Source organism: Carassius auratus, unplaced genomic scaffold (assembly GCF_003368295.1).
Source record: "Carassius auratus strain Wakin unplaced genomic scaffold, ASM336829v1 scaf_tig00215565, whole genome shotgun sequence".
NCBI classification, from domain to species: Eukaryota; Metazoa; Chordata; class Actinopteri; order Cypriniformes; family Cyprinidae; genus Carassius; species Carassius auratus.
In genome coordinates this window covers 379,031-394,830 of record NW_020528142.1, presented here as the reverse complement: position 1 = coordinate 394,830, position 15,800 = coordinate 379,031, and the positions used below count along the sequence as shown (strand labels likewise).

General features: G+C 38.0%; 1 protein-coding gene across 1 annotated transcript in view; it reads left to right on the top strand.

Moving 5' to 3' along the window:
* tenm3 (teneurin transmembrane protein 3) overlaps positions 1 to 15,800 on the top strand; it is a 265,306-nt gene that overhangs the window by 161,507 nt on the left and 87,999 nt on the right. Inside the window, exon 6 of the mRNA XM_026260629.1 lies at positions 7,065 to 7,303. Within this exon, the coding sequence (XP_026116414.1) occupies positions 7,065 to 7,303 (239 nt within the window). The remainder of the gene's footprint in view (positions 1 to 7,064; positions 7,304 to 15,800) is intronic.

Below are 15,800 nucleotides of genomic sequence, written 5' to 3'. Positions count from 1 at the left end.
AAGTGCCCAATGAACATTTTACCTTGTTTTGTTGTCTTTGTCTTTGTCTTTGGTAAGCTGTTTTAAAGAGCAGTGATTTATTGCTTCAGAACAAAACCAGGCATCAAATTATCATTAAAGTAAAGCATCATCAATCAATATAACATCAATAGGAGTTACTGTAATTAAAAAAAAAAGTGTGAAAGCCTGATGACTCATAGCGAATCATGTTCCGAGTACAATCACACATCATCCTGCCAAGCCCAGCCAGTTGTCAAGAGCCCTTAGATGTTTGGTTATTTTATCTATGATCTTCAACACCAGTTTAGGAACAGGGAACAGTCAGTCCACGCAGACAAAACACACAGCACCTGTGAAATGCCACTCAGCACAGGCTTATTTAAGTGCTTAGGATCATTCAGTACTGACACTTTGTCCTTTGTCACTTGTATAACTTGCAAATGTTCACTGAAGAACACACTGCAGGCAGCATTGAAAAATATGGGCTCCTTGAGAATAACCCTATTTGCATTTATTTGCAAATAACCCTATTTGCATTTTCCTTCACATAGAGGTTATGGTTTTTATTCATTTGTTCTTTCTCTTTCTACTTCCATTGTGATGTGAAGTCAAAACCTAAATGTTAGCATAATTTAGGCCTGGTTCTATAAGTCATCATTATTTTGCTCATGTTACTCAGCTGCAACAGAATGCTTTGTAAAAAGACAAAGCATTTTATATTGGATTTTTTTATCTTAATGGAATCGAAACTAGGAATCAATATGAATCGGAATCGATAAGCAGAATCCGAATAGGAATTGGAATCGATAGAATTCAAACGATACCCAACCCTACTGTATACACATTCTCCCTCTTGTTTACTGTCGTTGTAAACAGTTCTGTCTAATATGGATAGAAGTCTGTCTAATAAGCAGATAGAATGGTTTAACAAAGGAATTCATGTATACAAAATTATTATAAAGATTGCTTTTATATTATTACTAATAGAAAGGCAAACATTATAATACTTTCGTGTTTGCCGTCAGCATTAAGCAAATATGCAAATCATTTAAACACATCTTTGAATGACTAATGAACATTTTATTTCACAAACCTTGCAAACTTAGTTGAATCCAGCTGTGAGATCTTGTGAAGTGTGCATTTTTATCCAGTATGATCACATGTTCTCTGTGTGACGGTCGGTCCATGGTAACTGAATGCTTTAAACTTTAAACTTGTGATTTCAAAGTATGCTGCGCTTTATGCATTTGCCCACTGTCAAATTTAGGTAATTTTTCTCTGTGTGCTGTCGGTTACTGTGTATTACTTTTTAATTATTTTTTTATTAAATATTTATTTATTTGTGAAAAATTCTTTGTCATCTAAAGACTAAGCATATTTATTTTACACGTTTATTTTTTAATCCATTTTCAAATGATTTCAAATTTCTTAAATATAAATGTTAAAAAAATTGGTATTATTTTATTCAGCTTTATATCAGCTATCAGACCACTAGGCAAAATAAGAACTTTAGATTGACTACAGATATAAGTGTGAAGCACAGGTCTGTTGGTTAGCATGAATCAGGCATAAAACTGATATAAAATAAACATGTATTAGTTATGAAGGTCATTGGTCTTTTCCGGATAGTAATTCCACGTCTGAAAATTTCAGAAATTGTATTCTCTTTTAAGTAGACTATCTTCGAGTACGCTGCCTTATATATGCATTGTCAAGTTATTTTCCAGTTCCCACTTCCTAAATCTTCTGTAAAGGCTTTTGTCAGAGGATGACAAATGTGAAAGGCGATACATGGATTAGCATAGCAATTTCCAGCCTGCTGTAATCAATTAACAATGGTTATCCCATCCCTCATACTCCGAAATCCCTGTTCGCTGTCTTCTGTGTCAAAGGAACGTTATCCTGTCTTATCCAAACACCAGATGCCCCACTCAGTCCACAGACACTACAGCTGGAGATCTCATCTCTGGTTTTTATCGTCTTCTATTATATCTCTTTTAAATGCATGATGAATGAACTTTGTTTTAAAATTTTACTAAGAGTCTAATTTCGACATTCAAAGTAATTCTAAGCTATTTTCGAGCCTGCACCACAATTGTTCTTATTGCTATGATCCTTTTAACTGTGATGAAACCCAGTGTTATATGACTATAAATGCCATGTGAACTGTGACAATAGAGTGAATTGAAAGTGTCAGGAATCATCATAAAATGTCATTAACATTCATAATTTTCCTCACAAAGTGACATAAATTGGCCTTTCCATAGTTAAATTTCCCAGAGTTGGTCTATGTCTCTTTTTCTATTCGTTTTTCTTGAAAGGTAGGGCAAAAATGAATTTAAAACTACATATAAATCATTTTAAAGGCTGTTGTGTGGTTTGTATAAAAGCAGGCCAGTCGGTGTAATTCAAGCCCGACGAGCATATGGTCAAGTCGTGTTATTGAGTTACATTTCTGCAAGTCACTTGTTGTAAAAACTTAAAGTAAAGAATTGAACTCCTGCTATGAGGTCAGAAGGGTGAGTTGGTTAGAGCATAGGTCATGGTGGCGTTATGCAGGAAAACAAAGAGGTCATGTGCAAAGTCATACTGAATTACTCTTGGAATCCATGCATCAGTTTTCAACCCACAAGGAAATTTGTGGAGAGTAATGAGAAACGTCACATTGCCTCATGGCCTTAGATCAGTTGTTCTCATGTGGTTTCACTTTTTGGTCTTCATTTTGCACAGTTCTAAAATTGTTTAGCATGCATAAATAAGCAAGAATGAAGTGAAATGAAACATTGATAAATATGTTTTAATTATTGCTCATTTATAAATGTCTCAGCAGCCAATAACTTCACTGCATAAATTACGGTTTATTAGCAAAGTTCTGGAGGAGCACGTTCAGATAGTTAACCTAATTATCATGAGGTGCACAATCAGTAATAAACGCAATTAGCAAGATAAGTGTCAGGATATATACACAAGCTGGACGGGAAGATTAGTAAATCCAGTACTTTATTATCTGTCTTACAGCATAAACTGGTAAAGGAAATCTGAGTACAGGGGGCCAATATAACAGGAATATTCTTATGTAGGATGGTGAATATAGATTGGGAAGCACACACCCCAGCATTAGAGAGATAAGTTCTTCACAGGAGTAATACCAGGAGATAATAGTAGAGTTCAGCAAAGATCGTCCACAGGAGCGCGTTCTTTGGAATGCAGGAGATCACGGGATAGAGAGTCTTTATCCAAATCGAGGACAGACAAAGACTAAACTGAGGTGTGTGTTTATATACTGGGGCTGATGAGGGTGTGCTGATTGAGTGCAGTTGTTCAGAGTTCAGGTGATTAGAATCGTTGCTTGGTGGAGAGAGAGCCTGGTGTTTCAGTGACAATTAAAGGTGTGTATATATACACAGCAGACTTGCCTCTGTTCCTTGGCAGTTTTTCCGGAATCCCTCCGCCACCCCTTCTCCACACTTACAACTATTTCTGTACTAACCTGTCGTGGGGGTGGCGGTTGGGGGGTACAAAATCTCGAGCTCAGAGCCCTCACCTAAGACAGCACGCCAAATACACATAACCTCTACTCTATTTATTATATGTTAAGTGTGGACTCATGAAACACATTGTGGTCAGCACAAACCAAGTGAACCTGAATTTCATGTAGTCTGGATAATATTTTCCTTTATCTTGTATTTTTTCATGGTTTTTAAGGCTGAAGGCTTGTCACACAAGCTGTCTATGTTGATAACTTAACTAGCTTCCAAGAGGAGCACGCATGGCCTTTGATGTCAATGAGATAACAAGATATGGGAAAAATTGTTTTCTCCCTCATAAAAGTTGATGAGCCTATATTTACATCCTAATAACACATAATTACATGGTTAGTTGCATTTTATTATTGACCTTTTAGCATTGCTTTCCCCTGCTGCCTGCAGCTCTACCAGACCAGATCTGCCACCCATTTCAGGGTCACGACCCACAAATTGAAAACTATGAAAGTATTTTTGGTGCAAAACAACCGAGTGTCTGTGACAGCAGAATTTGTAGTTGTAGAAAATAGCCACATGTGTATCAGAAAAAATTGAAGTCAGACAAAAGTTGCAGACTTGAAGATATTTTTCTCTCGCCCACAAACACAACACAACAGTTACAACTTCTTGAATCCTTCATTGCAGGTGCACAAATTCTATTCTATGAATCACAATCAAGAAACTCATATGCTGACATGTTTTTGCTACTATTACTGCAGTGAATATGGTGCAAAACACATTCACACACCTGCATCAAAAATGTGGAGCAACGGACAAATTTTGTACCAATGTAAAATTAGTATGTGAATTCCTGCAATGAGATTTGCACACTTGTAGAAAGTTATCTTATATATATACTCTCCCTTTTGCACCACATATCTGTGTGAAATATGATGCAAAAGTGATTGACAAGTTTGCAACTTTTGTCCGTGACTTCAAATTTACTGATAGAGTTTTATGGCTATTCTCTACAACTTCAAATTCCGCTGTCACAGATGCTCAGTTGTTTCGCAGCAAAAATACACTCATAGAAAACCACTGCTTCAGATTATGTGTATCTCTAGAGATTCAATGTAGAGGAAGTATAGTAATTAATATATTCTCACACTTAGCTCATAGTGGATGTAGAGAGCCTACCAATAACACTTTACAGTCATTGAGTGTGCTCGAGTAATTCTGTGGCTCTATTCGCCATAATAAATATACCTCTGTATCAGAGCATGTTAGTGCTTCCATTTAGAGGAAAACGGATTGACACATGGAACATAAAACTGCAGTATACTTGTTTTATGAGTCTTTTCATGTGTGCGGGTCTGTCTTTCATTCGGGGTACATTCAGCTATGATTTCTAGACTGCTGTCTGGGAAGCTCTTTCTCTGTGGATTTGCTGCCAAACTCATAATTAGAAATACCTTGACTGTCTCATCACCAGAAAGCACTGACGACCTTTATTCTAATTGTTTGTGTTTCTCATGTAGAAAATTAGCAAAGCAAGCAGTTCTTGAAAACGGGCATGACAACTTAATAGAGATGGATGTGTTCCCTCCCGTATGCCACGAGGGCGACTATGGGGACGGGTATGTGCTCCTGAGTCTTCTCTTGGTGCCAGCTGCTGATGCCAAGCCCAACACTGAGCCAACCAAAGTGCTAAATCTCCAGACCCACACCCCATCTCAGACCCCCTCAAACAGAAGGCCAGTGCTGAGCCAACCAAATGGCCAAGGTCCCATATTCAGCCAACTGAATTTAGACAAAGCAGTCATGCACCGTCCCAACCTCCTTTATTATATCTCTTGCATTCCTTGTTGGGTTAGCCAATGAATGCAAATTATCTAGAGGCACCTGATTGGCAGCCGCTTCTGACACTGGAACTTTCTTAGGAATAATTGCTTTAAATTAAGTTGCAATAAAAATCCACTAATATGCTAATCGATTCACCACTTGCATAAATCAAGTTACACAGCCTTTAACATTTTAATTTGACTAATTCTTAGATATTCCTGCATTACTAGATTAAATCCTGAATGCCTTGCACAGCATCTTGGCTTTGATTGGGTTGACTGATAATGTTAGAGTAAAAGTGAGTTGGCAGCAACTGTTTACTGCACTAAAACAAGAGCACAGTTTCTCTCTCTCTCTCTCTCTCTCTCTCTCTCTCTCTTGCTGTCTCTCTTTCTCTCTATCGCTGCATTAGAATGCAGAGACATTGTCGAATTGTCTCGCTAATTGGATTTAGTGCTCAGTGTTATTTGATATCGCAGCTCGAATCATCTGTTTGTTCCATTGTTCAGTGTCTTCATGGGTCATTCTGTCAACATAAAGAATGCAATCGAACAGACAACCATGCAGTTTTAGAGAATTGCTTAGCTCTGCAAGCTTGTGAGATGTTTTGTTTAACAAAGGAAGGGGAATTCATGTTGTGGAAGAGGGTTATGTCTAGGCCTTCTTTAATATGTGTACTGGGGAGACCGGGGAGATTTCTCACTTTTTTTATCTCCAGTAAATGTTTCTCAGGTTTGTTTTTCACAGGTAATTTCTGTATAGACACATATCATAAAGTTGACACTCCCCCAAAAAATCTATTAAACATTACTACTGTTAGAAAAATACATTGACATTATATAAGGAAAGTCAGCTGGATGGAAGTTGCCATAAGGTGTCCTGAGCTATACATTTAAACACAAATTATTTATTAATTTTTTTATGAAAAGTGTAAAACCTGAACATAAGACCTGTGTTTTTCCCACTTCCTACATCTTGGATAATATGATCTTTCAATGCAAAAAAAAAAAAACAGTAATTTTTTCCTCTTCTGCTGATGAAGCAATACCATTGGTGATTTTTAATTAGAAAAAGCTTTTTCCTCCGCCTCTCAAGTCCAATCAACTGATTCCAGATTTATAGTGGAAAGTGCCACTCACACGCGCTCGCACACAACTCTTCCCATTTCTCCACTTTTATTTGGGCAAAGAAACACAGCAGGCTAAAAGGGAAGTCAAACACTAGGGCTTTGATTGAGATGTGTTCGGTAAAGGTTGAAAAGTGAAGAGGGCTAGATTTTCTCTGTGGTGTTCAAGCAAACAGAAAGGGCTGGTAATATCTGCCCAGCATAATTACCACATGCCAAGGTCTTCTGTTAGCCAATCATACTTTAAGTGCCAATCAGCAGGAGAGGGTGACAGTAGCTTAGCGGGAGACGTACAGGAGCAGGGCAGTTTGGGAGGGCTGTACGCCTCACTTCCTGTACTGCGCCCTTCTCTGTGAACAATCTGTGCTGCTGAAACTATTCCTTTAAACTCATTTAGAGTTAATATATAGAGCTCTCCGTGAATAGTTGTAGATGTGATTGTTAAATGCTTATAAAAAATAATAAAACTGGTTCTGATTTTATGAACTGTATCAGATCTTACAAGTTCTTAGCATTAATCTTTATTGCCTAAAGCTATTCAATGCAAAATAGTTTAAAATGTCTATCTTTTAAAATGAGAGAAAATGTTAATCGCTTTTCTCTTTCTGTCTCTCTCTTTTTCTTTCTTTCAGGCACTTTCTCTTTAAGACGGGCACTGGCACCACTCCTCTGTTCAGCACGGCCACGCCAGGCTACACCATGGCCACGGGGGCGGTCTACTCGCCCCCGACCCGGCCCCTGCCCCGTAACACACTCTCCCGCAGCGCCTTCAAGTTCAAGAAGTCCTCTAAGTACTGCTCATGGAGGTGCACGGCCCTCAGTGCCATGGCTGTCTCCATACTGCTCTCTGTACTGCTCTGTTACTGCATTGGTAAGTGAAACCCTGATGCTTTATAGTAGGGAGTGGGGGGAGTTTAAAGTCTTTAAAGTGAACACATGACAGTAATGGGTCCACCTTAAATATGTATATTATTTCAGGATGTGGTGCAGCCTTGGGAATAATCACTTTGGATCTAAAAAAAAAAAACCTGCTTTAAAAATGTCTTTACAAAATATAAACTATGCCACTGATTACACTGAAGTAAATCTGAATATTTTCACCTTGTGCTATATCAAAATAAGAGAATTTCAATATAAATGACTTCTAAAAATCTGTGTGAGAGTCTTGTGACGGACTTTCTTTCATAAAGGGAGTTTCCCAGCCTGTGGCTCAAGACAATAGGTTGACTTTGAAGATATTTTTACAATTATTAAAAAAATTCTGAACAAAAAGACTGCAACTGACCTCGCAGAAATGGGCTAATAGTGCTCCACATCCCACTTATAAATGTCGCAGGGAAATGCAATTTCATAAAAACGTCAAAGGCCAGTTTTCATTAATAAGGCCTATTAAAAATTTTAGTACACAATCAAGTCCATAACAAAGAACAAAATCAAAAATGCTTGGTCTAAAACTAATGAAATATCATGTAGAATTACAGTAAAATTATACTTTATAATCATAAGAAGGAGTACGCCACTGGCTCAACTTACCCTAGGTAACACTTATCATTTTAGCAAACTTGCATGATCCAGCAGTTTAGAGCTAATATTATGCTAATGCTTACATATGCAGTGATGTTTCAGATTTGTCAGTAATTATTCAGACACAAAAAGCATGAGTCCTTGGATCATACCAATACTTAAATGTATTTACCCATTATTCTGAAATATTAGGCCTCTTTCATCACAGCGGGGCTAAAATGCTGAACTTTTCAAATATGTGTGGTCATATCACCCTTTTTATTTAAGGTAGTCACCCTCAGCTTCCCCACAGACTCAAATCAACCCGGTCTCCCCTTTATATGGTTGATTAGTAAAGTTGACTAGTTTTATATGTTATTCATATTAGTTTTCTTTTTTTCAGGAGTTTTTTAATTAGTTTTCTGACAGTTTAATTTAACTAGATAAAAACAAATTCTGAAATTGTTTAAATACCTCCACTTATTAAGATTAAAATAGTCTTAGATCCTCTACTTTCTGTTTTGATTACTTTAACACTATGCATCCTGAATGCCAAGGCAACCCTGAAACCTTGAATTATTTAACTATAATTCAATAATTTTGTTCATATATATATATATATATATATATATATATAATATATATATATATATATATATATAATGATTTATTGCTTCCTAAAAAGAAATAAATCACCTTAATTTGGTCCCCATTGACTTGCAGTGTTTTTTTTCCAAACTATGGAAGTCAATGGGGACCAGCACTTGAAGATGAACCACAGTATCCCTTTAAGACAGAAGTCATTCAGGCAACACAAAATACATGTATTACACTTTACAGCTCCTGAATAAAGTGAGAGCATCATGTCCCCCAAACCACTTTGCCTTATTTATTCAGAATATTTACTAGCACCTGAGTTTTTTGTAAGTTTATGTAGCTATAATTTCATTCAGGTTACCCCGAGCAATCCTGCAAAGTGCTGTAATGGCTGTTGAGTACTATTTAAAAATCAACTGCTTTGTCAATTCCATTGCCATGGGAACCACTGCTAATTTCTGTGTATTACTCAGTCAACTCCTCAGTTGTCCATGTAGCATTTGTAGCCATAGTAGCAGAATGCGGTCACATCGACAGACAAACATTTTGCCTGTTTTCCTGTTGCGTCGTCATGGATTTAAGTTCACTTTCATTCGGTATTTATCACATACTGTGTGCCAAATGTAGACAGCCTTGTTTAAGCTTCCTCTCTGAATGGAGCCAGTAGTTTCCTCATTCCATACAAATGTCACGCTGATGAGAGGATTTGTGAATGATGCTGTTTTGCTCTGCAAGGTGGGCTGGTTTGTCTCAAAGGCACGATGGTTCTGTTGAACCGCATGGGAGAGACAGTAATACAGCAGGCATTGGACATCTGTTTATTTTTCTTCAGTTCACACTGCACTCTTCTGCTGTAATGTGACTGTTCTTTACTCCTGGCCAATTTTGTAATGGCTCTGTTACTGAAGAGAGAAGGGGAGCACATCAAGAAAGAAAGGGAGGAGAGGGAGATGGATATAACATGCAGGCTTTCTTACAGCTATATTTCCAAAACAGAACTGGACTTTTTTGTTCTTTTGTAAGCTTAAAGAAGAAGATATGCTTAATCTTCAGAAATATCATCCATCCACTTTAAACTGTTATATGTGGTTTAATCTGACAAATACCTTCAACACAGCATTTTTCACATCGAAATCAAAAGGGGGAAAAACTACTCATAGAGAAATTTAAGCTTGTTATCAGAATTACTTTTATTTATCTGTTTGCATCCTGAAACCACTCTGTAACACAAAAAACACCTCATTCTCATTGTTATAATGTAAAAATAATTATTTAAATTCTGCATTGTAAGTACTGTTATAAAACATACAATTTAAATGTGTAAATGCAGTGCTGAATTAAAATATACAGTGTCTATGTGTATATATACATACATAATTATTGTGCAAGTTGATGTTCTGAGTTTTTTTTTAAATCTTAATAACTACTATTCATTTTGAATTTAATCATTTATAGATGATAGATAATTGTCCAAGGTTGGAAGTGGAAAAAACTTGTTATGTTCAGGTTTGCATAATTATAAAGCACGTTTTCTTTTACAGGTATATTTGCCACAAAAAAGGAGAGTTTTTATCTCAGACTAAAAAGTCAAAAATGATTAAATGCCCATAAGAAATATTTCAGGTGGAGAAGAAAATACGCATTAACTGCTTATAAATAATTAAATACAAAATTAATAGTAGGCATCGAGATTAATGTTGTTTGGAATTGGTAAAATCTGCTTTCACTAAAAACAATATGATCAGAATATCAACTTGCATAATAATTGTGCACATACTGTGTGTGTATATGTATGTATATGTATATTAAATAAAGTGCATGATCATCATCACTGCTATTATATGATATTGGTAACACTTTACAACACCAACCCAACACCACTAACATTAACTAAAATGAACATTACATTTGTTACAGAATTTATTCATCTTTGTTAATGTTGATAAAAATATGCATGTTCATTGTTAGTTTATGTTAGCGCTGGTCAATTAAATAATATGAACAGATGCAACTTAATTGTTAGCTAAAAAATGGAACCTTATACCATGATAACATTGTAGACCAAACTACATTGGTTTCACACACACACACACACACAATTAACAGAACGTTCCATATGATCCAGTCAACTGCCCTTAAAGGACAACATGAGCAGAAATTGTCACATTTACACGAGAGGTTTTACCTCATCAGACGCTGAGAATACATACAGACAGGCTACACAGTTCTTTGTATTGGTGACGACAACACTGCTCTCCAAAGTCAATAAAAGGAAATGAAGTGCCCTCCTTTTCCTTTCTCAGTGCAATATTGCTCCAAACCTATTCAGTGCTGTGGACATCCAACAGCCCTCTTTTATCATAAAGTCATAAAGGGATGAGAGGACGGCATCAGTGAGTCCCTTTAACATCCAAATAGGAATGCATTTGTTCAGTCAGCGGCCTTTCAGTATTGTCCGCTTTTGTGTCACGTTGAGAGAAGTCATTTGTAGTTCCATTTTTCGCTTCTGGGATTGACGAGATCAGTCCAGTATTAAAGCCTGTGCAGCGCTAGAGCTGTGTTCAACAGGTTTAAAGAAAGCAGTTGGATTCTCTGCGTGATCAGCAAGCAGAGTGACTGAATAACAAAAGCTAATTTTGCTCTTTAGAGAGGAAGCCAAATCCATTTCAGAGTTAATTATTCCACTGTATTCGAGACAGTTCAGCAGCTTCCAGAGTGCTATTTACTGACACTCCACAGCCAGGTCTGCTGCTTTTGTCAATACAGCTGCTAATAGAGCAGAGATCACAACCATCTGGAGAGACTGAAAGCGAGCAAGATTACAGTTTTCACCCAGGGTCTCAAAATAATTGGTCCATAATGACCATCTCTTTCATTCTGTATCTTCGCCTTATGAGATGATATCAGCTTATTTGGCCTGTTCGTGCAAAGTAAAAAGTTTTCAGGAAGAAATGCATCATGCGACTTCTTGAAATGTTGTTTTTCAAAGTCCTAGCGTGACATAGTTGTTAGTTATTATCAGCGTCATTATGAAGATAGCTTTTGTACCGTGTCTTGCTTACAAGCAGCGGGGTGTCTCTGGCCAGACCCTCAGCAGCTCTGATCATTACAGCATTTTGAGATTCCTGAAGATGCACACAGCAGGACATTCAAGAGCATCACAGAAATTATGGAAATATATGGAGAGCTAATCATGACAGTGCCCTGTAGGGGCCAAGCATTAACAAGCCCGAAAACAGATTTCTTCTCACTTTCTTTTATCTGTGGCTGCTCCTTGTCCTGTCCCAGCTTTCATTATCAGACCTCATTATCCCTCCAAATTTGCGTTCCAAAGCCTGTTATATCAAACGACTGATGTTATGGGAATACACAATGGAACAATGTTACAGCACTTTTTCTTTCCTGTTCAAGATGTTTGCACAAATGGGCTTGCCAATAGATTTACCAAATGAGTTTTCATTTACTAAATTACTTCTGTTCCCCCCAAATTACTGCACAGAATTAATAAAGTTTAGGTTAATAATAAGTTAGACCTACTTAAAGAGTTTGACAATGCTTAAGCAGCACTACTTAAATCGAAGGAATTAACTGCTATCTTAAAAACGAGCCAATGTGCTTAAACATAGGCCAGAGTTTTCGCAGGAGAATACCTAAATTATACTTGCTTACAAGGCAATGTAATTGAATATTATCCACCTGCAGGGCCATAAAAACACACATCACATCAGTTTCCTAACAGCAGTGCCAGTGAAAAAATAGCTGTATTACTATCCTGTATCCTGAGCTATATCCTAATTAATGGCCTCTTTGAATATTTGTATGTATAAAAAAGAGGAGAAAACTGTAATATTTGATTCATAACAATGACAAGCAACACATCTTACGAAGTAAACTCTGGTAAGGTTCACATCAAACTGTAAAAACTGATGATGTGATGTTTTTTTCTGCAGGTAGATGTCTTTAATTATGCTCTAGAATGCTTTATAGCTCGAGTAAAACGAGTTCAATGTATGCAGCGTCTTGGTCTCACAGTGTCTCACACTGTCAACATTGCAGATGGAGAACATATCCTCCTCTTTGGTTTCACACAGCAAACAATGCCTCGCTCGCTTAGCATCAGCAGCTCTTCCAGCTACTAAGAAAACCCAGAGCCTCTTCTCTGTCAGTCCCATCTGGTGTGTCAGACCCCAGCCATCTCCACTAAGCCCACACCCACACAACAAGACAGACAGCGGACGGAAAAATCAGGTTTCTCTCCCGCTGTCCTTGTTCAACAGGGGTAACATAGCCACGTAGAGATTTTTCATGAATGCTCGATCAATACCAGATCCTCTGAGGATGGCTTTAATACTGGATGGAAGTCCACCCAAATGCCTCAAGCATGTCGAGAGGCTCCTCTAACCGCCACTAAAATCTCACTAGAAGGACAGGTTAACTGAATGGGCCTGAGACCAGATTTTTTTTACTCATTTAACTGCTCCCTGAGCTTTTTGAAAAGAAATTCTGTGGCGAAACTGATGCAGCACAAACCCTGATGGAAGGCAACATAGGCCTTTCCAGCAGGTTTAATTTCATACTTGTTCCCTTTTTTATCATTGTTCTTCACAATAATTATCCACATCCTGCATATACTTTGGTTTTTTCAGCATCTACTGCATGTTAGATTTATTTATTTTTATTTATTTATGTATTTATTTATTTATTTGTACTAAATACCTTATCTCCAATTCAACTCTTTATTTACCAAAGCAAAAATATGTTAAATTATTTGTGCATTCATGAGCAAGCATGACTTGTCAACCAAGAAGTATACCAATCTTCCCTGAACTATTCCCTTTATTAAAACAATGTGATGCTCCTTGGTGAACAAGTTGCATCTTCTGAACAGAGTGCTGATGGCCTCTAAACGTTGCTCTGAGCATTGAGGCCAAAAACTGGAGAAACTCATGAAGGGACCCCAGTGGACCAAACACCAGCCAAAGGAAGCATGGCATGCCAAGAGTTCCTCAGTCCTGTTTTAAAAGACGGAGAAGCTGTCCATAAATACTTCACAGCTTTTCTCACCTCTGAAAAGCATTGTACATTTAGGCAGAGCCAGACGGACTTTTTCATAAGGTTTATGTCTCCATGAATGAGTAGTGATGCTCTGGAGAAAATACTCAGTCTTTCCACAGTGCACTCTTATTTTTACAGTTTAGTGAGCTGCTTTGTCCTCCCACTTATGTTTTTGCTAAATGATTTTAGAATAATTAAGAGTCATTTTTGAAATCTGTTGCATACCTTGTTCACCCTGCATTAAAAAAAGCTAGTTTTGATTGGCATTGATACAATTTCTGAATATATATTATTATTATTTACTTCATACATAGGTATGGAAAAATGCAGCTTTGGTGCTTTGCAGTAAGTGGTTAATGATCGTAAATAAGGATGGTGAGAGTTGAGGTAATTTGTGTGGGTGATTTGGAAATGCTCAGGGGACAGTCTGTCAGCAGCTCTCCTCTCAACACAGCACCCTGAGGGATGGAAGGACATTTGGTTTTGCCCTTGATTTATTGCTGCAGAAAGTCTTTTTTGTCCATTGGTGTATCTCTCTCACAGTTAAATGGAACGGTTCATGATTTTTCTCAGTTCTGTTGGTGTTGCTTGCTGTTGTTTTTCTCCCACTAATTCTGAAAATAGTTTCTCGTTGAGTCACAAAAAGCCAGTTTCCCCATCCTCTTGCTAATGATCAGAAGTGACACAGAGTGAGAAATATGGAGCTGTATTTTAAGATGAAGCATCGCTGGGTTCTCGATAGCATTGCGAGTCCCACTGGTTACATAACCGCCAATCCTGCCTCATATAAGTTGCCTTGCATTTAGTTCAACTGTAATTCTCACCACTCTGCAAGTGAACCCTGCCCTGGTGAAAACTCTCTCTTCCTCCTTGCGATCTTATTCATTCTTTACACACCTGAGGCAGTAGCGGCCCACTTCCAAACTGATCAGGCTTTGTGCTTCCCTCCATTGCCCTCTTTCGCTCTCTTTCTCACTCTCTCTCCACTCACCCCATGTAGAATTGGTCTTTCTCTGAAGCCAGCTTTATCATTCATCGCCTTTCTGTTCCCAGGGCTCATCAACAAAGCGATCCACCTCCCATGATCTCGCCCACCTTTAGCTGTTTTAGCACTCGCGAGACAACCGAGGGAAAAGAAATGAGAAATAAACCTAACAGCCAATTTACATTCTTTGTCTGCTGAGAGAACTTTTATTTTTCACTTGGCGCATTTGTATTCTAATAGCCTGGATGTGTTCCATGCACATGCATGATCGTTCCCGAATGCCCTGCGGCTCTAAGATCCAAGTGTGCCCATCCTCTATCATCTCTTTAAGATTGTTTATTCATCCACATTAGTTTCGTTTTCAGATATTGCAACAAGTGAATGCAACTGACCATCAAGGAACTGTTTCATGAACAATAAGAATCTGTAACAGAGGTGAAACTTTGCACTTCCTTATTCATTCCTCGTTTACGATGCCGAAAGTTAATGGAGCAGCCTGCTCAAAAGGGTGTCGGCGAGCGACTCGATCAGATCAGCAGGGGGTGGCCGTCTTTCTGCCGGAGAAGTCAATACCGCCCACTCTCCCATAACCCCCTGCTTCAGCTAAGGTCAGAGTGCTGGACATTGGCTGCTCCGTGAACAGGCCGGCCCAGCGGGTATCTAATTTAATGAGAGAGAAAGATTGAGACCGGAAAGAAAGATATGGCAAGACTTTAGAGGTTGAGCTTAAGGAATTTTATAAGCCAATTACTGCTCAAATACTTTAATGAAACTCTGTCGTGCATAAACTCTTCTATGTCTTTAGCCTTCTCATTAATGCTCCGTGTCATCGCTGCGCTTTTGTTGTATAATGCTACAAACACTTTATCTACGCATTTTAGGAATACCAGCAAAGCCTAGAGTTTCATATAACAAGCACACATAAGAAACTTTATGCACACAAGTAAACACTCAAATACACAAGCACAGAGAGAAGGGGAATGATTTATGTGGGGAGGTTGTGTGTGTGCTCTTGGGGCATTAAGAGACCCAGTGGGGGTTGTTGGCAGGTCTAAATTACCTTTATTAGTGCCAACGTCTGCAGCTAACACTGCTGTTACTTAGAGAGAGGATCATCCTGTCCCCTCAGAGCAGCCCACCTCAGCACAGCTACCACACACACATACAGTACATATACAGTATGTCCTATGAGATTCTCGTACTAATGCAAAACCAACTAATGATATCA